General features: G+C 43.2%; 1 protein-coding gene across 3 annotated transcripts in view; it reads right to left on the reverse strand.

Moving 5' to 3' along the window:
- The window catches only part of wdfy4 (WDFY family member 4), a 199370-nt gene that overhangs the window by 151133 nt on the left and 28873 nt on the right, over positions 1–19364 (reverse strand). For all 3 annotated transcript variants that reach the window (XM_071392623.1, XM_071392622.1, XM_071392624.1), the window contains exons 14-24: positions 18678–18911; positions 18031–18554; positions 16534–16624; positions 16065–16279; positions 15709–15812; positions 15124–15373; positions 14830–14906; positions 14443–14661; positions 3655–3833; positions 3211–3442; positions 2784–2929 (exon numbers count right to left, since the gene is read on the reverse strand). In XM_071392623.1, the coding sequence (XP_071248724.1) occupies positions 2784–2929; positions 3211–3442; positions 3655–3833; positions 14443–14661; positions 14830–14906; positions 15124–15373; positions 15709–15812; positions 16065–16279; positions 16534–16624; positions 18031–18554; positions 18678–18911 (2271 nt within the window). The remainder of the gene's footprint in view (positions 1–2783; positions 2930–3210; positions 3443–3654; positions 3834–14442; positions 14662–14829; positions 14907–15123; positions 15374–15708; positions 15813–16064; positions 16280–16533; positions 16625–18030; positions 18555–18677; positions 18912–19364) is intronic.

The following is a 19364-nucleotide window of genomic DNA, read 5'->3' on the forward strand; positions in this document are numbered from 1 at the left end:
TTTCCCATCAAGGTTGTCTATACCTTGTGGCTTATCATTATTGATGGATAACAGTAGTTTTTCTACCTCTCCCACATTAACTTGACCAAATTCAAAACATCAATCGTTCTCATTCATTATTAAAAAATGTATACAAAAACCGGATGGTTCACTGTTCAATGTTGTAATTTAACTTCTGAGTTTGTCCATTTTACTAGTGAAATAGTCATTGAAATGATTGGCAATATTGAAAGGTTTTGTTATAAATTAGCCATCAACTTCAATGAACGATAGAGATTAATTGGGGTTTCTGCCCATGATATCATTTAGGTACTCCAAAGTCTTTTTCCATTGTGTTTTATGTCATTTATCTTTGTTTGGTAATATAATTTCATATTTTTTGTTATGTTTAGTCACAACATTTCTCAATTTAGAGTATTTCAACCAATCAGCCCTGAGCAGCCTGATTTGTTTACCACCTCTTTTGCATAATTTCTTTGAACCATATAATTTTTCAAACAGCACCAATCCAAAGGGCACTAAAACAAAAAACCAAGCTCTCTCTCGTTCGTTGCACAGTGTGCAACGAACGAGAGAGAGCTTGGTTTTTTGTTTTAGTGCCCTTTGGATTGGTTTCCAGGTAAAACCTGACAATATCGCAAATATTTTTGCCTGTTGGCTGTACCTGCACCAAAACTCCAGTATTGTTCCTTCATAGCCTGTTCTCTATCTTCCTATTAATTAGGGAGCCAATAGGGCGTTTTCAGCACTTTTATTTCCATGACTGATCAAAACAAATTTTCTCATAGCTCTCTCATGTCCCTCCTCTGCAGCAGACATATGGTGAGAAACACTATATGTTTGGAACATCGAATCGCAATAAAATCACAGTATCGAATCGCAATATATATAGAATCGTGAGAATCGCAATACATAACGTCATGGCACCTAAGTAACGTGATAATATCATGTTGTGAGGTCCCTGTGGGAAGTGGGAGGTCCCATAATAAATCTTCACTTACCTTTGCTGATCTTCGTCGGAATGCACTCCCAGGACTCCCACTTCCACAAGAAATGTTTGTTTTGTTCGGTAATGTCCATAATTTAACTCCAAATAGCTATTTTTGTTAGTGTGTTTGGTAAACAAATCCAAACGCTCGTGCAGGTCCAGCCGAACGTTGGACCAAAACTTCAAAAAGTTATATTACAGGTCGAAGAAACTTTTCAAACTCAGTATAGAATGAATCTTTAGGATGTTGTTATCATAAATATTCAATAATGTTCCAACCGGAGAATTCCTTTGTGTCTATAGAAGTAATGGAACGCAGGTCCCTATCATGTGAAATGCGTGTGACCAGGGCCTGGCTCTCTGCCAGACCACTGACTCAAACAGCTCCCATCCGGCTCCACATCACAGTAGAAGCTTCATTCAAGGTTCTACAGACTGTTGACATCTAGTGGAAGCCGTAGGAAGTGCAAACAGATCCATATCCTACTCTGTTTTCAATAGGCGATGAGTTGAAAATCGACCAACCTCAGATTTCTCACTTCCTGGTTGGATTTCTTCTCAGGTTTTTGCCTGCCATATGAGTTCTGTTATACTCACAGACATAATTCAAACGGTTTTAGAAACTTCAGAGTGTTTTCGATCCAATACTAATAATAATATGCATATATTAGCAACTATGACTGAGGAGCAGGCCGTTTACTCCGGGCACCTCTGTGCAGCTTTCATCCAAGCTACTCAATACTGCCCCTGCAGCCATAAGAAATTAACAAGAAATTTGTGGAGTGGTTGAAAAACTACGTTTTAATGACTCCAACCTAAGTGTATGTAAACTTCCGACTTCAACTGTATGTGCAAGAAACAGGCCGCCTACCTCACGTTGGTCAGAGCATGAAGCTGGGCACAGTGCGTAGTTTGACTAGGCTACTGACATTCCTTAAGGTTGTTCAGGATGCAAAATGACTTGAAGATCAATGACTGTCAGCACAACTACATACTTAGTTTGACACTGAAGGACAGGGCGCATCAGTTGTCACAAAATATTAGGCATTTTTCACTAGGTAGAAAGAAAGTAATATGAGCAAAATCAATGATTCATAATGTTTGAATCTATTTTCTTGGGGTCCAATGCAGTCATATCTTAAACATTTGAATCGGCGACCGATGTGTATCGGTGAATTACATCCGTAGTAAATTTGTGAACATATTCATTGTATGTTGTTACAAATGTTTCTTGTTCTAGACTTGAAATATTGGACAATGTCTTTTGACTCCATATCTAAGGTTTTTTCTGTCATCAACATGAGGACCTTTTTGAATGTTGCGTAACCGCGCCAGTTGTCGGACCAACCAATCTGTGCTTTGCTTAGCCTAATTACTTAAACGAGAAGCAGCCGTTCTGGAACAAAGAAATCCCAGACTCCCTTATCAGGTTAAGAGAAGGAGGTTATGTTCAGGGAATCCTGAATTTATTCAACCATCTTTCTGGAATACCCTGCAGGTGGCCTCAGCGCACATATCTGCAGTTGGATGCTTCTCATTGTTTGTGGTTGTTTAGGGTATGTTTCGGGTTGTTTGGGGTTGTTTTAGGATGTTTGGGGTACCTGTTTGTGGTTGTTTGGGGTTGTTTGCGTTACCTGTTTGTGGTCGTTTGGGGTACCTGTTTGTGGTTGTTTAGGGTACCTGTTTGTGGTTGTTTAGGGTACCTGTTTATGGTTGTTGGTGGTTGTTTGGGGTGATTAGTAGGACCCCATATTTCTGATCGGGCATCATGAAGACAGCGCTGGTCGCTCTTTACCTCTTTGGCGATGAGACGGCAGTCCACCTCGTTGTAGCTTTCTCGTATCTCTGCTACCGTTGTTAAAGTTGCTACAGCCAGGTTGATGCCAAATGAGATCCTCTCCTCAGGGACCAGCCTGAGAGGGAGGGGGTCTGGGCCAGAGCCTGGAGGAACACATAAAATTACAGAATTACATTGTGAGACACAAATCCTGGTCAAACTGACATTGGTAACACAACTGACTCAAATATGTTTCTGTATTTCTGGAAACACAACTGACTCAAAATGGCTGGCATATAGTCAAGGTCATCATGAGATGATTCTAATACATTATAAGGGGTCGTAGATGCTAAAGGAATCATAATGTATTATACAGTATCTGCAAGCTTTAAGTAAATTGACTAAACGGTCTTGAGTCCATGCCAGGTAATGATCAGACAAACACCTGTGTTGCGTAGAGCCAGGTAGTTTCCCAAGTAGGTTGTTCCCTGGTTGTAGATGACTCCTACAGCCCCTGGACTCAGCACTTCCTCAAACAGGTAGGTGGGCCCAACGCGCCACACCAACGAAGCGTGCTGTTTCCATAGAGACGGCGTTCCAATGAAGGCACACACGTCAATCACAGCCGTGGGTTCCATGGAAACGTACTGACCCGGGAACGGTTGGATGTACAGCATCTGACAGCGAATCAGAACACATAGAGAGTTCTCTGTATTTTCACAGCACAGAGTGAGTAAGGGAGTAGACAGTACTTCAACCAATGACATGAGCTACAGCTAAAAATCACAGTAGCAGCGGAAAAATCGCCAATGGCCTCCAACACAACAGAAGTTTTTTCGATCATCTTTTAATGTAAAATGGATGAATTTACTCTCTCCTGCTCCTGTACCTTTGCTGCTCCCAACAGTTTCCCATTGAGGTGGGCCGTGACCTTACAGCTCTTCTTCACGTCCTTCGCCATGACAATGGCCAGATGGTGCCACTGACCTGGGGTCAGCTGACTGGAGCATTTGAACCTCAGAGAACCTGGCAGGGGGCTGGGGGTCCGGACCTCTGGCTCCATCATATCTGGCAATTAATACATCAATCAATTAATACAACAATCAATCAATCACAGAAGGAGTTGCAGTCCAGATCAAACAGTAATCAACTAAAATGACAAAAATCCACCTTTTGCTAAATCTTTCTAAAATTAGGTCATTCAGAGCAATCGTAGCCCCAATCCCAAATTGACCCCTAGACCACTTGTGAATATCTGAGAGAATTTGACAGGTGTAAGCAATAATGGTAATCTCTCTTCCTTGCCCTGTCATAAGATAGTTGGAAGTTATATCATAATGTTTATACCAATCAAATCCTTTCAAATTTCCAAGTGCACAGGATGTAGGGCAGGGGTCTACAACCTTTTCAAGCATGAGAGCTACCAGTCTTCAATTTAATGATGCCAAAGACACGACACAGTGAACACTGAGGCTGTACCCTTACAGTTTTAACAGTAACCAATAAATATTATATTGTGTATATTTGAGCATAATGTAGGCCTACCAACAAAACCAATGCCATTTTCACATGGATATGGACAAAACCAAAACCATTTTCACATGGATATAGCTTTTGATATAGCCTACAGTAACCTATGTGACTCATTTCAGGAAACTAGGCGTATGTCGCACGTCACAACTTCACAGGAGTGGCATTTGAATGTAAACATACATTTTTTTTATAAAAAAGTGTTTTTTTATAGAAATGCCTTCTGGAACATGTGAACTTTCATGTGCCTTAATAACAAACTTGTATTCCATCCATAAATATGAACAAAAATGTTAAATTAGTCTGTGTATAGTCTGTGTAGTAATATTATTTGAATCAGAAAGCCATTTTCATTGCTACTCATAGCCTAATGTTAGCTAGCTAACATTGCACATAGTTTGTTAGCTACCTAAAGATTCATACCACAGCTATGACAATATTTGTATTGATAGTAGTATGAGTTGGGATTATGCCAGTTCATTGTTTAGCTAGCTAGCTACATGTCTAAACAAAAGACTCCACTTCGGCTGGATTATTACATGACCCATCAAATTAGCCAGGTGTGTCTGGGGGTGATTACAGCCATCTATTATATTTCAAGAAGATGTGTACATGTCAAGACAATAGTGACCCTAGATGTGGCTGGGTGGGTTATAGCATTTCCTTCACATGAACCATCAATTTAGACACTTTCTGTTTTTGATATTGCTACTATGGAAGCAACCACTTCACTGTACTATTTACACGTTCTGTATCCTGTGCATGTGACAAATACACTTACATTCTATTTGATATAGCATGTGTTTACCACATGGCCTCATGTGACTCCTAAAATGGAAGGGTGGGGCTAAGGCTTAAGAGTGTGAACGATGCTGAATCGGTGTAGGCAAAGAAGAGCTCTCCAGTAGGTGTACCAAAACATTAATCAACTTTCTAAGAATAATTACTTTCCCATTGTTCCTCAACTGCAGTGTATGATATACCATTGTCTAGCTCTGAGTCTCTACTTTTATCCAATGTAAAAAACACTATTTCAATTTCAAACACTGCCCCTTTAATTAAGACATCAATTTTTACCTGACTAGGTTTTCAAAGACAGCTTGAAATGTAGCCGACACGTTTTGTATTCTTTTAGGAAGCAGTATCCCCATTGCTGATCAATACTTAGATAAAACTGGCCTAGTAACTCGCTAACTAGCAAAGAATATAAACAAATGCGCACAAGCACGGCTCTGATCTGAACTGATCTGAAAAGCGTGATTGAAGACCGCTAGTCGGCTACCCCAGCCAATAGAATTCTACTCCGTTGCGCTTTGGCTCTGCCTACAACAAAATCACAGACTCAATCTTGCAAAATTAGATTTGTTTTGGTTTGTTGCATTGAAAAGCAGTTGATATAATGTTGATCCGATCGCAGAAAAAACATTGATGTACACTACCGGTCAAAAATGTTAGAACACCTACTCTTTCAAGGGTTTTTCTTTATCTTTACTATTTCCTACATTGTAGAATAATAGTGAATACATTACAACTATGAAATAACACATATGGAATCATGTAGTAACCAAAAAAGTGTTAAACAAATCAAAATATATTTTATATTTGAGAATATTCCAATAGCCACCCTTTGCCTTGATGACAGCTTTGCACACTCTTGGCATTCTCTCAACCAGCTTCACCTGGAATGCTTTTCCAACAGTCTTGAAGGAGTACCCACATATGCTGAGCACTTGTTGGCTGCTTTTCCGTCACTCTGCGGTCCGACTCATCCCAAACCATCTCAAATTGGTTGAGGTCGGGGATTGTGGAGGACAGGTCATCTAATACAGCACTCCATCACTCCATCACTCTCCTTCTTGGTCAAATAGCCCTTACACAGCCCGGAGGTGTGTTGGTTCATTGTCCTGTTGAAAAACAAATGATAGTCCCACTAAGTCCAAACCAGATGGGATGGCGTATCGCTGCAGAATGCTGTGGTAGCCATGCTGGTTAAGTGTGCCTTGAATTCTAAATAAATCACAGACAGTGTCACCAGCAAAGCACCCCCACACCATAACACCTCCTCCTCCATGCTTTACGGTGGGAAATACACATGCGGAGACCACACCACGTCTCACAAAGATATAGCGGTTGGAACCAAAAAATCTCAAATTTGGACTCCAGACCAAAGGACAAATTTCCACCGGTCTAATGTCCATTGCTCGTGTTTCTTGGCCCAAGAAAATCTCTTCTTCTTATTGGTGTCCTTTAGTAGTGGTTTCTTTGCAGCAATTCGACCATGAAGGCCTCATTCACACAGTCTCGTCTGAATAGTTGATGTTGAGATGTGTCTGTTACTTGAACTCTGTGAAGCATTTATTTTGGCTGCAATTTCTGAGGCTGGTAACTCTAATTAACTTATCCTCTGCAGCGAGGTAACTCTGGGTCTTCCATTCCTGTGGGGGTCGTCATGAGAGCCAGTTTCATCATAGCGCTTGATGGTTTCTGCGACTGAACTTGAAGAAACTTTAGAAGTTCTTGAAATTTTCCGTATTGACTGACATTCATGTCTGAAAGTAATTTCTCTTTGCTTATTTGAGCTGTTCTTGCCATAATATGGACTTGGTCTTTTACCAAATAGGGCTATCTTCTGTATACCCCCCTTCCTTGTCACAACACAACTGATTGCCTCAAACGCATTAACTTAAGAAGGAAAGAAATTCCACAAATGAACTTCCAGGTGACTACATTCTGTAAGCCTTTCCAAGAAGGTACGCCTGACACACAGGTATCACTGCTGACGTAATTTCCTGTCACAACTTGTGAACTTGTTTACGTGCTGCTGTGCGTTTTGTTGCTAGCGTAACTTTGCTACCTGCCAACTTTACGGTTTTTACTTTTTAATCACCGTTTTATATATTTTTTTTGTTGGTTCTACAGGACCTCCACCAGCCAAAGCTAAGTATGCCTTCTAATTGCAGTCGCTGTACTCATAATACCATCTCACCATCTTAAATAAGCATGCCCCATTCAAAAAATGTAGAACTTGGAACAGATATAGGCCTTGGTTCTCTCCACACCTGACTGCCCTTGACCAGCACAAAAACATCCTGTGACGTTCTGCATTAGCATCGAATAGCCCCCGTGATATGCAACTTTTCAGGGAAGTTAGGAACCAATATACACAGGCAGTTAGGAAAGCTAAGGCTAGCTTTTTCAAGCAGAAATGTGCATCCTGTAGCACAAACTCAAAAAGGTTCTGGGACACTGTAAAGTCCATGGAGAATAAGAGCACCTCCTCCCAGCTGCCCACTGCACTGAGGCTAGGAAACACTGTCACCACTGATAAATCCATTATAATTGAGAATTTCAATTTCAAAGCATTTTTCTACGGCTGGCCATGCTTTCCACCTGGCTACCCCTACCCCGACCAACAGCCCTCCACCCCCCACAGCAACTCGCCCAAGCCTCCCCCATTTCTCCTTCACTCAAATCCAGATAGCTGATGTTCTGAAAGAGCTGAAAAATCTGGACCCCTACTAATCAGCCGGGCTAGACAATCTGGACCCTCTCTTTCTAAAATGATCTGCCGAAATTGTTGCAACCCCTATTACTAGCCTGTTCAACCTCTCTTTTGTATCGTCTGAGATGCCCAAAGATTGGAAGGCTGCCGCGGTCATCCCCCTCTTCAAAGGGGGAGACACTATAGACCCAAACTGCTAAAGACCTATATCTATCCTACCGTACCTTCTCCACTATGCAATCTGGTTTCAGAGCTGGTCATGGGTGCACCTCAGCCAAGCTCAAGGTACTAAACGATATCATAACCGACATCGATAAGAGACATTACTGTGCAGCCGTATTTATCGACCTGGCCAAGGCTTTCGACTCTGCTAATCACCACATTCTTATCGGCAGATTCAACAGCCTTGGTTTCTCAAATGATTGCCTCGCCTGGTTCACCAACTACTTCTCTGATAGAGTTCAGTGTGTCAAATCGGAGGGCCTGTTGTACGGACCTCTGGCAGTCTCTATGGGGTGCCACAGAGTTCAATTCTCGGGCCGACTCTTTTCTCTGTGTACACCAAGGATGTCGCTCTTGCTGCTGGTGATTCTCTGATCCACCTCTACGCAGATGACACCATTCTGTATACCTCTGGCCCTTCTTTGGACACTGTGTTAGCTTCTTATGGCTGGGGGCAGTATTGAGTAGCTTGGATGAATAAGGTGCCCAGAGTAAACTGCCTGCTACTCAGTCCCAGAAGCTAAGATATGCATATTATTACTGGATTTTGATAGAAAACACTCTGAAGTTTCTAAAACTGTTTGAATGATGTCTGTGAGTATAACAGAACTCATATGGCAGTCAAAAACCCGAGAAAAAATCCAACCAGGAAGTGGGAAATCTGAGGTTTGTAGGTTTGCCTATCCAATATAGAGTGTCTATGGGGTCATATTGCACTTCCTAAGGCTTCCACTAGATGTCAACAGTCTGTAGAACCTTGTTTGATCCTTCTACTGTGAAGGATGAGGGAATGAGAGCTGATTGAGTCATGGGTCTGGCAGAGTGCCACGGGCTCACTCAGGCTCTCCCCCGTGAGAGTTAGCTGCGTTCCATCGCATTTCTACAGACAAAGGAATTCTCCGGTTGAAACATTATTGAAGATTTATGTTAAAAACATCCTAAAGATTGATTCTATACATCGTTTGACATGTTTCTACGAACTGTAACGGAACTGTTTGACTTTTCGTCTGGCCTGCGCGTCATCAATTTGAATTTTGGAACTAAACGTGCGAACAAAAAGGAGATATTTGGACATAAATTATGGACATTATCGAACAAAACAAACATTTATTGTGGAACTGCGATTCCTGGGAGTGCATTCTGATGAAGATCATCAAAGGTAAGTGAATATTTATAATACTATTTCTGACTTCAGTTGACACCACAACATGGCGGATATCTGTATGGCTTGTTTGGGCTCTGAGTGCTGTACTCAGATTATAGCATGATGTGCTTTTTCCGTAAAAGTTTTTTGAAATCTGAGACAGGGGTTGCATTAGGAAGAAGTTCATCTAAAGTTCCATGTATAATACTTGTATCTTTTATCAATGTTTATTATGAGTATATCTGTAAATTGATGTGGCTATCTGCTAAATCACCGGATGTTTTGGAGGCGAAACATAACTGAACATAACGCACCAATCTAAACTAAGATTTTTGATATAAATATGAACTTTATCGAACAAAACATACATGTATTGTGTAACATGAAGTCCTATGAGTGTCATCTGATGAAGATCATCAAAGGTTAGTGATTCATTTTATCTCTATTTCTGCTTTTTGTGACTCTTTTTGACTGGAAAAATGGCTGTGTTTTTCTGTGACTAGGTACTGACCTAACATAATCGTTTTGTGTGCTTTCGTCATAAAGCCTTTTTGAAATCAGACACTGTGGTGGGATTAACAACAAGTTTATCTTTAAAATGGTGTGAAATACTTGTATGTTTGAGGAATTTTTATTGAGATGAGATTTCTGTTGTTTGAATTTGGCGCCCTGCACATTCACTGGCTGTTGTCTGGTTAGACTGTAAACTCTCCTTCCAGACTCACATTAAGCATCTCCAATCCAAAAGTAAATCCAGAATCGGCTTCCTATTTCGCAACAAAGCATCCTTCACTCATGCTGCCAAACATACCCTCATAAAACTGACCATCCTACCGATCCTCGACTTCGGCAATGTCATTTACAAAATAGCCTCCAACACTCTACTCAACAAATTGGATGCAGTCTATCACAGTGCCATCCATTTTGTCACCAAAGCCCCATATACTACCCACCACTGTGTCCTGTATGCTCTCGTGGGCTGGCCCTCGCTTCATACTCGTCGCCAAACCCACTGGCTCCAGGTCATCTACAAGTCTCTGCTAGGTAAAGCCCTGCCTTATCTCAGCTCACTGATCACCATAGCAGCACCCACCCGTAGCACGCGCTCCAGCAGGTATATCTCACTGGTCGCCCCCAAAGGCAACACCTGCTTTGTCCGCCTTTCCTTCCAGTTTTCTGCTGCCAATGACTGGAACGAACTGCAAAAATCACTGAAGCTGGAGACTCATATCTCCCTCACTAGCTTTAAGCACCAGCTGTCAGAGCAGCTCACAGATCACAGCACCTGTACATAGACCATCTGTAAATAGCCCATCCTACTACCTCATCCCCATACTGTATTTATTTATTTATGTTGCTCCTTGGCGACTCCATTAACCGCAGTATTAGATTTAAAAATAATCATCCAGCGTTCAGACACTGTTTACCAGGGGGCAGGGCTACCGAAGTTAAGGCTAATCTGAAGATGGTGCTGGTTAACCTCTCTTGGGTATGGGGCAGTATTTTCACGTCCGGATGAAAAGCGTGCCTAAAGTAAACTGCCTGTTTGTCACGCCCTGACCTTAGAGATCCTTTTTATGTCTCTATTTTGGTTGGTCAGGGCGTGAGTTGGGGTGGGCATTCTATGTTGTGTTCTATGTTGTCTAGTTCTATGTGTTTGGCCGGGTGTGGTTCTCAATTAGAGGCAGCTGTCTATCGTTGTCTCTGATTGAGAACCATACTTAGGTAGCCTTTTCCCACCTGTGTTTGTGGGTAGTTGTTTTCTGTTGTGTGTCTGCACCAGCCAGAACTGTTTCGGTCGTTATCTTTGTTATTTTTGTTATTTCAGTGTTCATTAAAGAAATATGGACACGTACTACGCTGCACCTTGGTCCTCTCCTTCCATCAGCCGTTACACTGTTACTCAGGCCCAGAAGCTAGGATATGCATACAATTGGTAGATTTGGATAGAAAACACTCTTAAGTTTCTAGAACTATTACAATTATATCTGTGAGTATAACAGAACTGATATAGCAGGCGAAACCCCGAGGACAAACCACCCCTCCCCCCAAAAAATAAAATCGGCCTACCACTGTTTTCAATGGCTGTCACTTTTATTATAAGGCGAAATCCTCCCAGATTGCAGTTCATAGGGCTTCCACTAGATGTCAACAGTCTTTAGAAAGAGTTTCATGCTGGTTTTTAGAAAAATTAGCCAGAAATTGTAGTTTTTCTAGGTGGCTCCCATTTTGGCAGTAGTGTTTCCAAGCGCGTGAAAGAGAGCGCGTTCTTTGGTATTTTTCTCCGGTAAAGACAATAACGAGTCTTAAATTGTATCGTTTATTTACGTATTAGAGTACCTAAGGTTTGATTATAAACGTTGTGTGACTTGTTTGGAAAAGTTTATTAGTAACGTTTGTGATTCATTTTGTATGCATTTTGATGGAGGAAAACTGGGTGGATTATTGACTGAAGCGCCAGCTAAACTGAGTTTTTATGGATATAAAGAAGGACATTATCAAACAAAAAGCCATTTATGATGTATCTGGGACCTTTTGGAGTGCCAACAGAAGAAGATCATCAAAGGTAAGGCATTTATTATATCGCTATTTCTGACTTTCGTGGCGCACCTGCCTGGTTGAAATATGTTTTTCATGCTTTTGTATGAGGGGCGCTGTCCTCAGATTATCGCATGGTGTGCTTTCGCCGTAAAGCCTTTTTGAAATCTGACACAGCGGCTGGATTAACAAGAAGTTAAGCTTTATTTTGATGTATTACACTTGTGATTTTATGAAAGTTCAATATTTATAATTCTGTAGTTCGAATTTTGCGCTCTGCAATTTCACCGGATGTTGGCCAGGCGGGACGCTACCGCTAGTCGTCTCAAATAAAACTGTAAAGGACCTTGGTGTTACTCTGGACCCTGATCTCTCTTTTGACGAACATATCAAGACTGTTTCAAGGACAGCTTTTTTTAATGTACGTAACATTGCAAAAATCAGAAACTTTCTGTCCAAAAATGATGCAGAAAAGTTCATCCATGCTTTTGTCACTTCTAGATTTGACAACTGCAATGCTCTACTTTCCGGCTACCCGGATAAAGCACTAAATACACTTCATTTAGTGCTAAACACTGCTGCTAGAATCTTGACTAGAACCAAAACATTTGATCATATTTCTCCAGTGCTAGCCTCTCTACACTGGCTTCCTGTTAAGGCTAGGGCTGATTTCAAGGTTTTACTGCTGATCTACAAAGCATTACATGGGCTTGCTCCTATCTATCTTTACCATTTGGTCCTGCCGTACATACCTACACGTACGCTACTGTTACAAGATGCAGGCCTCCTTATTATCCCTAGAATTTGTAAGCAAACAGCTGGAGGCAGGTTTTTCTCCTACAAAGCTCCATTTTTATGGAATGGTCTGCCTATCCATGTGAGAGAAGCAGACTCGGTCTCGACCTTGAAGTCTTTATGGAAGACTCATCTCTTCAGTAGGTCCTATGATTAAGTGTAGTCTGCCCCAGGGGTGTGAAGGTGAACGAAAAGGCACTGGAGCGACGAACCACCCTTGCTGTCTCTGCCCGGCCGGTTCCCCTCTCTCCACTGGGATTCTCTGCCTCTAACCCTATGACGGGGGCTGAGTCACTGACTTACCATGCCGTCCCAAGGAGGGGTGCGTCACTTGAGTGGGTTGAGGCTATGACGTGATCTTCCTGTCTGGGTTGGCGCTCCCCTCGGGGTCGTGCCGTGGGGGAGATCTTTGTGTGCTATATGTTGGTGGTTTAAGATATGGCTCTAGTGGTGTGGGGGCTGTGCTTTGGCAAAGTGTTGGCCCTCTCCGGGGGTATAGTTGGACTGGGCCACAGTGTCTCCCGACCCCTCCTGTCTCAGCCTCCAGTAATTATGCTGCAATAGTTTATGTGTCGGGGGCTAGGGTCAGTCTGTTACTGTATATCTGGAGTATTTATCCTCTTATCTGGTGTCCTGTGTGAATTTAAGTATGCTCCCTCTAATTCTCTCTCTTTCTCTCTTTCTCCTTCTCTCTGAGCCCTAGGACCAGGCCTCAGTACTACCTGGCCTGATGACTCCTAGCTGTCCCCAGTCCACCTGGTCGTGCTGCTGCTCCAGTTTCAACTGTTCTGCCTGCGGCTACAGAACCCTGACCTGTTCACTGGACATGCTACCTTGTCCCGGATATGCTGTTTTCGACACTCTACCGCACCTGCTGTCTCTAACTCGGCTAACTCGGCTATGAAAAGCTAACTGACATTTACTCCTGAGGTGCTGATCTGTTGCACCCTGTACATCCACTGTGATTATTATTATTTGACCCTGCTGGTCATCTTTGAATGTTTGAACATCTTGGCCATGTATTGTTATAATCTCCACCGGCACAGCCAGAAGAGGACTGGCCACCCCTCATAGCCTGGTTCCTCTCTATGTTTCTTCCTAGGTTCCTGCCTTTCTAGGGAGTTTTTCCTAGCCACCGTGCTTCTACATCTGCATTGCTTGCTGTTTGGGGTTTTAGGCTGGGTTTCTGTATGGCACTTTGTGACATCGGCTGATGTAAAAAGGGCTTTATAAATACATTTGATTGATTAATTGATTGATACATCATGAAAAAGGTTGAGAGAATGCCAAGAGTGTGCAAAGCTGTCATCAAGGCAAAATGTGGCTATTTGAAGAATCAAAAATCAAAAATATATAATATAACACTTCTTTGGTTACTACATGTTTCCCATTTGTGTTATTTCATAGTTTTGATGTCTTCACTATTATTCTACAATGTAGAAAATAGTCAAAATAAAGAAACACCCTTGAATGAGTAGGTGTTCTAAAACTTTTGACCGGTAGTGTACATCGTGTAAACTAATGGTGCGAACTCAGTGAAGTTCAATCTCTTGCGTTTCAGTGCGGCACTGCATTTCTTCTGCCTGGCATTCCTGGAGGAAGTGTGTGCACACGCACATCTTAGCAGGAACATTGTTCTAAAGCACATGTCTAATTCATTCCATGGAGGTTCGAGTGTCTGCGGGTTTCCGCTCCTCCCTTGGACTTTATTGATGAATTAATGTCACTGATTAGTAAGAAACTCCCCTCACCTGGTTGTCTGGGTCTTAATTGAAAGGAAACACCAAAAACCAGCACACACTAGGCCCTCCAAAAATGAGTTTGACACCCCTGGTCTAGAGGTTGGTTTGAGATTGGTGTACTTTTGAGTAAATAGCATATTGTGCCAAAGACAACATTACAGCACAGGTTTAGGTCATTCCAATGTCTCTTTAGCATGTCTTTACCCAGGAAGGTGAAGGGCTCCTCCTCAGTGGAGATGACCAAACATCCGTCGCTGGCTGAGATGGAGACAGACAGACAGACGTACTGTTGTTCGGCACGGGACATATGGCGCACCACAGACAGCAGCCAGATCGGGTGGGAATCACAGGCTGAACTGAACCTGCTGATCAGGAACCAGCAGGAATATGACAGGCCTGCTGCCGGAGGGAAACCACGACAGTCTGGTTGAATGGAAGAGGAGGAGGAGGAGGAGGAGGAGAGGGGACAAGCAGAGATAAAGTAAACCAAACATAGGTCATACAGCATTTTAAAATAGGTAAACATATAGTTGTTAAAAGTAAAACGTAGTTGATACAGTACTAGGTGAACTCCCTCCCCTGCTGTCTTACCTCCTCCTATTCCCCCTGTTGGGATGGAGTCAGCATTGACACCTTTCACTGTAGCCAGGGATGGTAGAAACAGACAGCTGAAAACACACACACACACAGACATGCACACACACACAGAGACACACGTCATTGTCAAATCAATGGTGTGCAACAGAACATTTCGTATGACAATGACCATAGAAGTTGGCAAGACAGCACAAATAGGTCTGGGATCAGGCTAGTGAATCATTGGAATCCTATGCAAACCTACCAGAACCCATCCCACTTCCAACCTACCCGGTACAGTGGACTCACCCATAGCCACTCTCAGTCATATCAAACTCCACAAAGGCCGGAGAGGTGGAGACTCGGTGTGGTCGGAAGCTCCTTGGTGACGTCATGGAGACTAGGCTAATGATTTGGTGCAGGGGGAGGGGCTGGCCGACAGGAGAGCCAATAGGAGGAGAGGAGCTCAGCAGGCTAAAAGAGCGTTTCAATGTCTTCATGATGGAGCAAGTGGTGGTCTCACTGTCTGTTAAGCTGTCTGCCTTCTCTGGGCTGTGGCCTGCAAAATTAGATTAATTATACGATTACAACCACGTTTATTTTATTAGTAATTACAGAATTACATAAAGACTACATACAGTAGTTAAAAGTTAAAAGCTACACTTTTTGGAACACAGATGTGCAACATTTCAAATGCTGTCTGCTTCCTCTAGACCAGTGTTTCCCAAACCTCTCCTCGAGTACCCCTAGCCAGTCCACTTCTTTGATGTATTCTAGAATTAGCACAGCTGATTCAAATGGTCATATAATTATGGCCTTATTAGTTGAATCAACAGTGCTAGTGCAGGACTCAAATGAAGTGGTTAAAATCAGATGAAAGTTCTGTATCTTTACCATTGGAGGGAGAAAAGGGGCATTGTGTGTTGGATTCTGGAGCAGAGGTGGCAGCAATTTTGTTAGCTTGGCACATCAGAGGTTCACAAAGACACAGGAAACGCCTGGAGAAGAAGGAAATAAGAGGTAAGATACCATTCGTCAAGCTTTGATTTTGGGGTGAACTATCCATTTTAAGTACAAAAAAGATTCCTCAACGGTGGGTAGTGAGATCAACACAGGGACAATGTTTTAAAACGTCCTGAATCAGAAAACGGAAACTAATGTCCAGATAGTCCTTCTCTGTTTCAGTCCATTTTCTGCCATTTGGTGCCTAATATGCACACCCAAGCTTGGTGCCAAGAAAAGCAGCTGACCTGAGGTCTATGTGGGAGATGGAGTGTGAGGAGATTTTCTCCAGGATGCGTGTGTCAGGCAGGTGTAGTGGGTGGTCCGGCCTGAGCAGGATGCTTCGACAGTGGGTTAGTAGAGTGGACACCAAACCCCCCTTGCAGACGATCTGCCGGTTCTTCTCTGATGTTACCATCACCTGGAGGTGGTGGGCTACTGAGTACTGGACCTCCACTGACAGCTGGGGGAGAGGAGGAGTGATGAAGAATTCAATTTAACCAAATTGATTCAAATTCAAATGACAGCAAAGCAGTCTGAGAAGAGAGGCGCTATGAGTAATCCAATTGAACTGAACTGAGTTGAATTACAATTAATTGATTTCTACATAATATGAAAGAGCAATAAAGCATGAATTAAATCTAACTGAACTGAGTTAATTCCTGAATTGATTCCTGCATATGACAGAGCAGTGTAGTCAGTCTGCTGATAGGTTACCTGTGGATCCTCTGCAGTAAAGACATGAGGCAGGAGAGTCATGATGACCCTGAGGGCTCCAGGATGCAGTATGGTCTGGTCACAGGTAAACCTGGACCCATAAACCCACAGATACATAGTATCACATAGTTATAACGTGATTATAATATGAAGCCTCTGGTAGATTGGATACGAGAGAATTTAACACACCTGGAATATACAGTACATTCGGAACATATTCAGATCCCTTGACTTTTTCCACATTTTGATACGTTACAGCCTTATTTTAAAATGGATTAAATACTTTTCCCCCCACATCAATTTACACACAATACCCCATAATGACAAAGCAAAATCAAAGGTTTTTAGAATTTTTTGCAAACGTGTATATAATAAAAAAAAAAATATATATCACATTTACATAAGTATTGAAACACCTTTGGTAGTGGTTACAGCCTCGAGTCTTCTTTGGTATGATGCTACAAACTTGGCACACCTGTATTTGGGGAGTTTCTCCAATTCTTCTCTGCAGATTCTCTCAAGCTCTTTCAGGTTCGATGGGGAGCGTCGCTACACAGCTATTTTCAGGCCTCCCCATAGATGTTCGATCGGGTTCTGGCTTGGCCACTCAAGGATATTCAGACACTTGTCCCGAAGCCACTCCTGCATTGTCTTGGCTGTGTGCTTAACGTTGTTGTCCTGTTGGGAGGTAAACCTTCGCCCCAGTATGAGGTCCTGAGCACTCTGGAGCAGGTTTTCATCAAAGATCTCTCTGTACTTTGCTCCGTTCATCTTTCCCTCGATCCTGACTAGTCTCCCAGTCCCTGTTGCTGACACACATCCCCATAGCATGATGCTGCCACCATCATGTTTCGCTGTAGGGCTGGTGTCAGGTTTCCTCAAGACATGACGCTTGGCATTCAGCCCAAAGAGTTCAATCTTGGTTTCATCAGACCAGAGGATCTTGTTTCTCATGGTCTGAGAGTCCTTTAGGTGCCTTTTGGAAAACTCCAAGCGGGTTGTTATGTGCCTTTTACTGAGGAGTGGCTTCCGTCTGGCCACTCTACCATAAAGGCCTGATTGGAGGAGTGCTGCAGAGATGTTTGTCCTTCTGGAAGGTTCTCACATCTCAACAGAGGAACTCTGGAGCTCTGTCACCTCCGTGACCAAGGCCTTCTCCTCCGATTTCTCAGTTTAGCTGGGCGGCCAGCTCTAGGAAAAGTCTTTGTTGTTCCAAAATAACAATGATGGAGGCCACTGTGTTATTTTGGACTTTCAATACTGCAGACATTTTTTTGGTACCCTTCCCTAGATCTGAGGTCTGAATACTTTCTGAATGCACTGTAAAAGCTTAGAAGAAAACCACTGAGATATATAGGGAGGTGAAGATGGAAAGGGAGGGGGAGAAGGAGAAGGAAAGGAGAAGGAGGTAGAAAGGGAGATAGCTATAGATGGACATTGAAATAGAGATACTCTGGTACGATAGTGTATCTCTTTAACAAGAAACAACAGTTCCACCTGTAGTTAGTCTCAGAGCAGACAACAGCGACGCTGTGGGCTGCAGGTCTGGATCCCCCCTGTAGTTCATCCTCTGGTGTCTGTGAAGTCTGTCGGGTTGGTGGCACATTCTGCAGCCTCTCTCCTCCACCACCACCCCCCTGGGTCTCCCCATCTCCCCCCTCCTCTCTCTTCTCTCCCACATGTCCTGCTGTCATCTCAAGGGCAGCGTAGGTCCCTGTAGCTAATTGGTCCAGGTAGGAGAGGAGCCTGATACAGGTCTGTAAAGGGGGAGGCAGGGGTGGCTTGGAGGTGGAAGAGAGGGGGGTGAGCACTGGGGTCTCAGACAGCTCCAGAAACTGGTGGAAGCTCCTCCCAAGACAATGATTGTCCTCTGTTCCTTTCTGACCCCATCTCTGGCCCAGGCCCCTACTCATCATACCCCCGGCGTGGCCCTCCATCCTCTCTGTCGCCTCCCGGCCCTCAGTCTGGAAACAACCCAGCCGTAGTAAGGCTTCAGCCAGCCTCTCGTAGAACCCTTCAGCCTGGAACAAATTAATGAATTATTTTCACGTCTGGTCACATTCATACAACCCACCCTTTGGCTTACAAGGTTATTGGACACATCATTTGAATGAATGACATCACAGGACAGTGGTGTTGCATACCTGGAACTGGTGTGAGTTGACAGGGTGTACGTGGACAGCTAGGGCGAGGGTGTGTAGGGTGAGGAAGAGGAGGTCTAGTATCCCCTGCTGCCCCATAGCACCCAACACCCCACCCTGAGTGGGGTCACTCAGAGCCCCCTCCATGTCCACCACCAGGGACAGCAGGCCGGTGAAGCCCCGCGCACGTCGAAACGCCCCCCAACTGTTAGGTCTCTCCAGAACCTTCAAAACTGACTGGAGAACACAGAGAGAATTCAGTTACAGAAAATGTACACACACACGTCTGGCTCCATTTGTGCTTTAGTCCTCTCTGACTATCTAACAAACAAGGTAGACTATGTTATATTATACAGTTCTATGGATGAGGCAGATCGAGAAAGTCCGGTTAACATGGCTATTGAGAAGATTATATGGCAAGATTACAGACATAGATTGAGGTCCTTGAACTTGACCCATACAGAATGAACCCTTTACAGACAGCACAAACAGAATAGCCTGGACCAAACTATTCAGCTCACACACAGTATTCTCTTTGAGATGTTTGAGATGTTTGAGGTTTGGGAAAATGTTGTCACAAAGGCATCAGTGACCAACATCTAGATATGCACAATACCTAGTGAAAGTCTACACCCTTTGCACAGTTTTTTTTCTGCCTTTTTTACTAGTTATCTACACAACCTGCTCCAC

The sequence above is a fragment of the Salvelinus alpinus genome, chromosome 3 (genome assembly GCF_045679555.1).
Source record: "Salvelinus alpinus chromosome 3, SLU_Salpinus.1, whole genome shotgun sequence".
NCBI classification, from domain to species: Eukaryota; Metazoa; Chordata; class Actinopteri; order Salmoniformes; family Salmonidae; genus Salvelinus; species Salvelinus alpinus.